Here is an 11,154-nt window from a genome sequence, read left to right on the forward strand (position 1 = left end):
AAAAAAACTTAAAATTTAGAAAATTATTTTTGAAAAATATTTCAAATTTTAAGATTTTTTTTTTACCTCACTCAACCCCGGACCACCCCTACCCCTCTCCCTCCCCCCACATAAAAAATCTTAAAAATTGTTTTTGAAAAGTATTTCAAATTTTGAAAATTTCATTTTTAATCCCCCTACCCTGACCCCTCCTCCCCCCCCCTAAGAAAAATACAAATAATTGTTTTTTAATAAAAAAAAATAAAAGTTATTTTTAAAAAAAAATTCAAATCCCAGTTTGAAAGTCAGGTTCTAAGTCGGATGTGTTCAGGTACCGATTCACAAGTCGGGGTCGAATTTTGATTTAAAAGTCAAATTTTGGGTCAGAAGTTGAGTCAAGTCGGGTCCTGATCAGAAGTTGGGTCCCATATCGATTTTCGGGATTGAATCTCGAATTGGTCGTCAGGATTGTGTTCAGGTTCGCGTGTTGGGGTTTGGTCTTAGTTTGAATGTTGTATCTCGGGTTGGAAGTCGGGGTCAGGTCTTGGGTCAGATCTCAGGGTCAAATTTTGGAACGTTGTCAGGGTCGTGTCCTATTTCGAGGTTCAAGGTCGAGTCATAGATCGATTATCGGGCTGGTTTTCGGTTCATAAATTATTTTCCTAAAAATTATTTTCTATTCTCTAGAATAAAATTATTTTTTTCATTCACCAACTAAACACCAAAAAAATTTCCAATTTTTTTCTACTCACCAACCAAACATGAGAAAATAAGCTAGAAATCCACTTATTTTTCAAGAAAATATTTTCCATGAAATACAGTTTTCTTCCTACCAAACACACCCTTAATTACAATAGATATTAGATAGATGTGTTGTTCCAAACACAGATAAATAATCAATGGATAGCTTCAGTAGATTAATCTTTTCATACTGAAGTATTACGTCATTTGGTGTATATATCGTCTGGCCTGGAGAATTATTATTATTTTTGCAAAAAAATAAGTTATTTTTATTTGTTTCACTGTTATAAAATATTTTTTTCACTGAAGGGGGTAATGACTTTTCGACCTTTGGATGGAAGTCATTTTCCCTTTCAATTATCTCAAATTTTAACTTCACATCTCTGATGATATAACTAATAATAGTGGGCATGAATATCGAAAACCGAAAAATTGGATCGAATCAAACTAATTTGATTTGGGTGTTTTTTAAAAAAAGATTGATTCTTTTGGTATAAGGGTTTTGGTACTTAGATGCACACAGAAGAATTAATTTTTTATTAAATAATTATTTTCACATATTAGCATTTCCCTAACCAAAAAGCAAAAGTCTAACAAGCATTTAAACCATCTATAACAAGTCAGTTTTAAAGTATCATTTAACATGATTTTAAGATTTTAAAATTTTAAGTATTTTATATTTTGATTTGGTTCTCATTTTACTTTTTCATTTACATCAAAAAATCATTTTAAAAACATTGAGCCGAACTAATTTAGTTTGGTGTTCAATACACACTTTTTCAAAATTGAAAATTGAAAAATCAAATCAAACTTTGATAAAACCGAACTGAATGTCCATCTTTATAAACCAACACAAATGTCATCATTAAAAAAATTCATCAAAACATAATCCTATTTAATTAATATTTTCTTGGAAAATATTTTTCAATTCCCACCAAACATCAACTGGAAAACCTTTTTTAGGAAATCTTTTCCTACAAAAATAAGTAATTTTATGAAGAAAAATAAATCACATACAAAAAAACACTTGAGTAAAAAATAATTTCAATTGCAAATTATATTTACTTAATTACTTTGTCATTACAAAAGAAAACTACCAGTTTTTCTTGTTCATATTTGGGCAAGATATGAATTAGAATTTCTACTCAGAGTTAGAATTAAGAGTTTATGGTTTTAAATTTTGCAATTGAGGAGAAAAATATAACAAAACATGTTTTATTTTTTAAAAAGGAGAAACTTTTATTGATTTAGTGGACTTCGAATTCACAACACTAGTGTGGAAAACATGTTTACTACCTCTTTCTTACCACTAAGTCATCAATCAATTTTATTTGGGGATTCACAAGTTAATATACATATATATTTATTTAATTTTTTAATACAAATATAGAATTTACAAAAAAACTACTGAATTCATCCGAACCCACAAACCTCCACTTAACTCCGCCTCTGTTTCTCCCTATTATGTCATTGCATACGTAGATGATATGTGCCTTTAAATAGTAACAGCCAAGAAATTTCTATGTAATCAATGCGTTATTTCGATTATGTAAGAGCCTTTTTGATTTGCCTGAAATAAAGTATTTTGGTTTGTCTTAATTTATGTGACACTTTTTAAATCTCAAATTTAAATAAGTTTTTTTTTAATTATTTTTTATATATAATTTTCAAATATCTTGATTCATTAATCATTGTAACTTATATTACTCTTTACATAATTTTCAACTATGTAAAAAAAAATTAAAAATTTAAAAATTTCACACTTAAATACATCATTAAAATAAAATTAACTCTTAAAATTCAAACAGTAAAACATAAGCTAGAACAAAAGGAGAGGGAGGAACTAATAAATGTAGTGTCAAGTCGGTGCAAATGATATGCTAGAATTATAACCTAAATATTTTAATAAAATATTGTTGACCGTTAGCTATTTAAGTGGTATTATATTTTAGTTTTTTGGTAAAACTTTCTTGGAAAACAAGAAGTAGGTGTAATATTATATTGGAAATGAAGACCGTCACAACCATCTAATGTTATTAGAATACGTCTTGCCCAAGTTAAATATCTATGTAACTAAATTCTACATAACTAAATTTTATGTAATTCATACTTGTATAACTAATATGAGCATAACTCTATTTAATTACTAAACAATATTATATTGGATAGCAATTTCTTTTATCAATTAATTATTCCTTCCGTTTTAATGTATATTTTGACTTAACACTAAATGCAAAAAATATTCTTAAATTCCGTTTTATTTATATGCCATATATTTAAATATGTAATATAAAATAATTAAATTGAAAAATTACCTAAAAAGAAAAAGGACGATTTTTGTAAACAGCGTAAAAGGTATGATAAATAAATTAACATAAAAGAGATATTTTTTGAATTATTAATAGGTCTGTCATATGTACTATCATGCTAATTAAATATTCATTTTATAGGCTGTCTATGCTCTATTCAAATCAGACGGACAAATAAAATTATTTTTGAATAAAGTATGGAGACTAGAGTTAAAATATTACATCAGAGTTAAAAGCGAAATTCTACGTAATTTAATTTTCTTTATGAATTTTAAGAACCTATCTAATTGATTTAATTTGATAAATAAAAAGTTAAAATCAAATTGAACACCTTTAGATACCACTATTGAAATAAAATTTCTGAGAATTTTTTTTAATTCACTCCCTCCATAGAACTTTCTATGCTTATCATTTGAGCAACTTCCTCTTGTTATTGGAAGAAGATAGATAGATTCTTCTCGATTTTATTTACATGTGCAAGTGCAAGTACTGAACGTTACCACATGCAGCATGCATTTGAAATAATTCACTTTGAAAATGGCACAATACATGACGGGAAAGGGTTTGATATAATTTTAAATTTTGTTATTTCGGGTTTATCTATTCCTTGTTATAAAAGTGATTCATATATAATTGTTATATAAATGACTCACATATATACTTTTCCTCAAATGAAAGTGAAAAAAAATAATTTAAATTAATTTTTATTAAAAAAATCCATGTAAGGGTATATTTGATCCTTCTCACGCATTTTTTGAGCAACTTTCACATATAACAAACATAAAAATCATATTTGAACAATAGTTTGCATAATTGCGCTCCATAGCAAACTTTATGTTTGCTATGATTATTAATATGTATATTTCGATATACATATACAAAAGAAGCAATTGTATAATCTGTTTCGTTATACATATACAAAAGAATCAATTGTATAATTTGTGTTTGTATAAAGCGAGAAAGAGAGAAAGACAAAAGAAAATTGGGCAGGGGAAGATCGTATTTGTATAATCATAAGTGTATAGGACGAAAATATATGCATTTGTATTTGTATATACAATTTTCTCTCGCTTTATACAAACACAAACGCAATGTATACATTTGTGTTTGTATAAAGTGAGAGTGGCGTGCGAGATCTAGGAGAGTGGCGAGCGAGATCTGGGAGAGGGGAGAGAGGGGAACGAAAATATATGTATACATACAATTTTCTCTCGCTTTATACAAATACAAACACATTTTATACATTTGTGTTTGTACAAAAGCGAGAGGCGAGGGAGACTGCCTAGCAAGAACGAGAGTGGCGAGCGAGATTTACCAGGGAGAGAGGCGAAATAGAAACAATTTACTATGGGGTACAATTAAATCAAACTATGGTTATAGCATTTAATTTAAATTAATAGTTTGCTATTATATACAATTTTCCCTTTTTTTTGCTTGTTTGACTCAAAAACTAATTTGAATTTATTATTTTAATGGTCCAATTTATTTTCTTACTTATTTTCCTGTAAAATTTATCATGGATGCCCCCCAAAAAATTTACAAATACAAAAACTAAATTAAATATAACCGCAAAAAATAATAATTTGAAATTTACAATATAGGCACAAAAAAATATTAGTTTTAATTTTTTTTCATTCACACTTCTTTCTTTTTATTTCTTATATTTTTTAACTAAAGAATGAAAGAAAAAAATAAAATAAGAATAAGAAACTCAAATAATGATAAAGAAGTCAAAAAATAATTCCTGTGTGAAAAGATTATATATATTCTTAAATGGATTTTAAAAAAAATAAATTTAAAATTATTTTTTCACTTATGTACGTTAGATGAAAAACGTGTATGTGAGTCGTTTTGTAATGATATAGGTATATGTAAGCTAATTTATAATGGTATATGTAAGTCACTTTTGTAACGAAATATATATCAATTCTAAATAACAAATTTTAGGGTATATCATACCCTTTTCCCATACATAAATGTGCCATTCAACTTGACTTCATCCGACATCTATGTCGTTCAATTTTGAGTGTACACAAGTAGATACTTAAATTTGTATAAAATTGAATAAATATATACATTCGTCTTACATAGCGTCCTACATGATAATTTTGTGTTCTATAAGGCATCTTACGTGTATTATGTCATGTATAGGAATATAATACTCCCTCCTCCCATTTTATGTGGCAACATTTGACCGGGCACGGAGTTTAAAAAATAAATGAAGACTTTGAAATGTTTACCAAATTGCCCTTTTAAAAAGTAGACTCAATTTCTCTCTCCTCATAAATGTATTGGAGTATTATTTTAAGATTAAGTGGGACCAACAAGGATAAAAAAGGAATTGTACCTTTAAATACTTTCCATATAAAGAAATGTGACATTCTTTTTGGGATTGACCAAAAAGGAAATGTTGCCACATAAAATGGGACGGAGGGAGTATGTCTTTCTACCTATTCTATTTTAGACAAATTTAAATATCTACTTATGCACATTCAAAAATCAAAAACTGAAAAACATAAATATCAATTAAATTATTAAAATCAAATTAAAAGACATATTCATATATTATGACTTTAAAAATTCCAAAGTACTACTACAATTCCTAATGATAGAATTGAGTAAAACAGTGTGTCCCCCTTACATGTTGTCATGCTATTTGGGTCCTAGAGAGACAGGAATTAAATATGGTCAAACTTTTTTTTTTGCAAAGTATTCAACCCTTTCTTGGCCATTTCCTTTTCTACTCCACTTGTTACTTAAATAACATTATTCTTTTTAATATATAGTCAGATCCAAGCAATCACTTCCTATCAAACAGTCACAAAGAAAAGAGAAAAATAATTAAGATGGAGTCAAGTGGTTGTGATGAAATTCAGGAGATAGTGATAGTAGGTGGAGGCCTTTGTGGACTTGCCACAGCTCTTGCTTTGCACAGGTTCTTTTCTCTCTACTTCTGTTTTTCTTCCTCTTTTTTACTTTCTATGGACAAGTAATAATTAACTAAGATATAAATATTGGGAGTGAGATGTGAATTCACGCCCTTTCAGACCAGAATCTTAATTTACTGTGCTAGACTAACTTCATCATTTCAATATTTAAGATTTATTTCGTTAAGTGAGATGAAATCATGATTTGAAATCAGGTAGTATGATACAAGGGACTCTGTACTTGATTCCATATGTAAACTTTGGTTTTTATATATTTATGATTTTGCCAATTAAACTTCTCACTCACTGAAACACAATATTTTTAACTTTTGACCCCTGATCAAATTTATGCGACACTAATATTGCTGAGTTGATAAAATGTGTCAAAGCAAATAAATTTAAAATATTATACATTAAAAAAATATTATTTTTTTAAAAAAAAAAACTGAAATAAGCTATAATAATAAAAATAGTAATAATAAAAGCTCTCCTCCTTCTTAACACCATCACCCAACCAAACTTCGGTATTGAAAAATTTCATTGATCAGTTTGAGGAAGCTTGAAGAACACTAAATGAATTTTGTGAATTTATGAAATTGATTTAAAATTGTGATGAGAATTTGTTGGGTTTGTGTTTGTAGGGTAAAATTCAAGTCAAATAGACAAGAATTTCATCTATTTGGTATGAATTTGGCTTTCAATTTGAGAGCAAATATAACATAATGTTTAATATTTCTGCAAAAGTATTTTTTTTTCTTTTTTAACATTTAATATCTTATGTGTCACTAAAATGAAGTGAAATTCCACGTGTAAAACAAGTGTACAAAATCTCACACGTAGGATAGAACGAGAAAAAAGTTTAAAATATTGTGTTTTATTGTGTTTAAGGGTTCAGTTAGGGGAGTACAAAACCAAGCCGAAAATCTAACCAAACCGCAAATCGAGAAAAAAAAACCCGACTAGTGGTTGGTTTGACTTGGTTTGGTATTGGAAAAAAAAAACCCGACTATATTTGGGTTGGTTTGGTTTTAATAATAAAAAACCAACCCGAGACCAAACCAACCCGACATTATATATATAATTTTAAAATTTTATTTTATACTTAAAAATATTTACTTTGATATAATTTTTAAATATTTCTTATACTTTTTCTTAGTTTTTATCTTTTAATAAATTATTATTTCAAGTTTGAAACTTAGAATTCTAAATGGTTCAATAAAGATTATAGTCCACAGATATTGGTAATTATAATAAAGCTTAAATCAAAATTAAATTAATACTAAAGCAAAAAAAATAATCAATTCAACACTAAGAATGACAATAATATTGAATATTTGTTCTATGGTTTTACATTGGTTTATTCAAATACATAATCTAATTTTAATTTCCTTTAATATTTAGTCATGTAACTAATACTTATTAAACTTATTTTAGCATGATTTAGTTCTTTTAAATTATGATCATTTTCATTATGACTTGTTAATTTGCAATATTTGTTTTACGCGATTTCATTATTATTATTATTTTTTGTTGGATATTTTAGTATCATTACTCATATAATATTTTGTGTTATTTTCTTAAGAAACACCTTAGATAGTTGTATTTTGGTACGACTAAAGAAATATTTGAAGTACAAGTAAATTATATGTTTGTATGAATATTTTTCCGGAAAAAACCCGAAGTTGAAAAACCCGAGTTTTATTGGTTTGGTTTGGTTTATAGATTTAAAAATCCGACACAAATGGTTTGGTTTGATATTTGAAAAACCCGAACCAACCCAGCCATGTACACCCCTAGGTTCAGTTGATAAAGTCATGAGTATAAGGGCCCAACTTGCAAATGGAGCCAAGTATAAGGGTGTCTCGGGTAATTCCGCCTCGAAATTATGATATAAATTTAAAATACAAGTATAAGAGAGCTTTATGTTTATAAACAAAAAATACAACTTAAAAATCCAAACAAAATTTATATCATATTAAATAAGCAAATGATTATAAAATTATTCTAAAAATACAACATTTATTCATCGAACTGTAATTCAATAAGAGTGGTGAGAGTAGTTGTTATACCTGATATAGATGGTTTAATGGTTGCTAAGAGTAACAATATCAACTATAGATTTTGTTTACAGATGAAATAAATGTTAAAATTGTAGTTTTTTTAAAAATAAAATATAAACTTGTTGGTCAATTTTTATATTTGAAAAATATGAATTCATGACATGAAATTCCTAAATCTAAGTTTTTTTTTTAAAAAAAAAAATTGGATTTCATCTCATGCATGTCCAAACGATCATTTCATCTCTGATTTTAAGTTACGAGAAAAAATGGTAGGTCCAAAACGTCTACTTAGTTTATTGAAGAAAGAATTTGTATAAATTTATATATAAAACCAAATGCAGGAAAGGGATAAAGAGTGTGGTATTAGAGAAATCAGAAACTTTAAGATCAGCAGGAGCAGCCATAGGTGTATTGCCTAATGGATGGAAGGCACTTGATCAACTTGGTGTGGCTTCTCATCTAAGAACTACTGCTCTTCCTCTTCAAGGGTAATATAATCTTTACATCATTTTAATTCGGCATAACGCATAAATGCGCTTTTTAACTTGGTTTCATTTCACATTTATGCCCTCCAACTTTGAATATGCACAACTAGGCACTTAAACCTGTATAAACTTGAAAAAACAGACACATGAGTCTAGAGGCGTATCTAGAGGGGGTGCCGTGGGTTCACGTGAACCCATGCTCCCCTCTCTAGATCATATATAGTAATGTTATATATTTTTAAAAATATTTAAATATAGATGTGTGAACTCATGTTCAAAGTATCATATAATAATGCGATAATGATGGGTGCACTTCTCTAAGTGAGAGATAAAAATTTAAATCTTATATCTATCTTGTCTCTTTGAGTAACACTTTTCCAAGTGGTTATCAGTTACACTTTTGTCGTTTCAACTAATTTTTGTTTTGTTTTTTTCCTTTATTGTTTCAAAATTTTCAAGTGTGTTACATTGAGAATTCCTAAAAAATTTAGCATTGTAAATTTTTTATATAATTAAATCAAATGTGTATATTAAAATTTAAAACTAGTAGTATTATATATTTTGGACCTATAATTTTTAAACTTTAATGGTTCATATTACAAACTAAAAGTCAAATCGATCAAATTTATATTTAAGATACATTTTTCGTAATCGTGCACCCATCTAGCCGAAATTCTGGATACGCCTCTGCATGAGTCCTCTATGTGACATAATACACGTAGGACACAAATTGTCATGTAGGACACGTGTGTCTGTTAGTTCAACTTTATACAAATTTAAGTGTCTACTTGTGCACACCCAAAATTGCAGGACATAAATATGAAATGAGGTCAAGTTAAAGGGTATTTTTATGTGTTGTGCCTTTTAATTCTCTAGTTTTTCTACTCTAGTACTCTTGTTAACTTTATAGTATATCAAACAGGATGCGAATTACATGGATGGACAAGGGCAATGAAAAATTCACACCATACAAGTAAGTCAAATTCAAATCGAAATCGATGTCAATTTCATTTTTTTCTACACTTGAAAGAAGAGAAAGTAAACAGTAACTCTATACGGTGTTATTAAAATATAGGAATATCGGAGAGGTTCGTTGTCTGAAGAGGAGTGATATAGTCGAAACATTTGCTGATGCTTTGCCTCCAAATACTATACGTTTTGGATGCGATATTGTGTCTGTAGAAATGGATCCTATCACTTTCTTACCGAGTCTTCTACTTTCTAATGGAAAGCGTATTGGTGCTAAGGTATTCTTTCTCTATTTGCTCTGTCCTCTTTTATGAATTCCCTTGACAGTGAAAATTTCTGATGTATTGGTGGTAAGGGTGGCTCAATAAAATAGAAGTTGATTACATTATGTTTGAGTGATCGTTGCAGGTTTTGATCGGGTGTGATGGATGGAGGTCAATAGTGGCAAGTTTCCTTGGATTAAAGCCTGCAAAAACATTTCGGAATTGTGCAATCAGGGGTTTAACAAGTTATCCCAATGGTCACTCATTTCCTCTCGAATTTGCCCGTCTCATCATTGGCCAAACCGCAGTTGGGAGACTACCGATCACTGATAAGTTGGTACATTGGTTTGTTGCTGTTCAACAGGGCACAGGTATGGTAATCCAATTTGATGCCTTTTGTTATAATGTGACTTCAATTTTGATACTTTTCATGATCCCACAAATGAATTTTATCTCCGTCTTGTGTCCATCTATCTTGTTTTCTGTATCGTCTGATTGATTTTGTGCACATTCAGATGCCAAGTTTCCACAAGATACACAATTTATCAAACAAAGAGCCATGGAGGCAGTAAGTGGTCATCCAGCTGATGTACAAGAAATGATAGAAAAATGTGACTTGGATTCTCTGTCATTTGCTCACTTGAAATATCGCGCACCATGGGACTTAGTATTTGGAAATTTTCGGGAAAAAACAGTAACGGTTGCTGGAGATGCAATGCATGTAATGGGTCCATTCCTTGGGCAGGGAGGTTCATCAGGAATAGAAGATGCAGTGGTGCTTGGAAGAAACTTGGCAAAGACGATTAACGGAAGTTGTTTTGATCATGAAGAGGCATTGGATCGGTATATAAAAGAGAGGAAAATGAGGGTGGTAAAACTAGCAACACAATCTTATCTGACTGCCCTTCTTATTGAGAATAGACCAATGCTCACAAAAATTGTCGTCGTTGCTGTGATGGCCATTTTCTTCAGAAACCAAAATGCTCATACTCAATATGACTGTGGTCTCCTCTGATACCAAGTGTTTTGCGCTTTTGTATCCATCTTTTGATATCTAGAACGCGTGTGTCTACTTGTTCAACTTTTTACAAGTTTAAGAGTGATCAACTGCAACAATAGTTGCAGCTTATTTATTGTTCTATGTTTATATGGGTTTATCCTACCATAGTACTTCAATGAATACACAACAACTAATATGGCCATTGTTCGAGTAATGCAAGATCCCCAAATATATCAGGGAGTTTTACACATCATTGATAGATAGAATCTAAAGATCCGGATGAAGTTAATGGCATATTCGAGTAGATCAATCATGAAACATACAAACTCAATGAGGAGAAACGAAGAGAATTGTAATGACCCTCGTGGTCATTTGTGTTTTCAAGTTTTGACCCTTCTCGTAGTTTCATTATGCCTTTTAC

At 29.4% G+C, this 11,154-nt stretch overlaps 1 protein-coding gene across 1 annotated transcript; it reads left to right on the top strand.

The window, feature by feature from the left end:
• The first annotated feature begins 5,834 nt into the window (after positions 1-5,834).
• On the top strand, positions 5,835-10,881 carry LOC125812040 (monooxygenase 1-like). Its single transcript, XM_049491540.1, has 6 exons — positions 5,835-5,964; positions 8,358-8,504; positions 9,424-9,474; positions 9,577-9,748; positions 9,879-10,104; positions 10,249-10,881. Exons 1-6 carry the CDS (start codon positions 5,876-5,878, stop codon positions 10,746-10,748), a joined length of 1,185 nt encoding a protein of 394 aa, XP_049347497.1. The 5' UTR covers positions 5,835-5,875; the 3' UTR covers positions 10,749-10,881.
• Positions 10,882-11,154: the final 273 nt, after the last annotated feature.

This window comes from Solanum verrucosum, unplaced genomic scaffold (genome assembly GCF_900185275.1).
Source record: "Solanum verrucosum unplaced genomic scaffold, falcon-dt-bn FXZP01000010.1, whole genome shotgun sequence".
Taxonomy (NCBI): domain Eukaryota; kingdom Viridiplantae; phylum Streptophyta; class Magnoliopsida; order Solanales; family Solanaceae; genus Solanum; species Solanum verrucosum.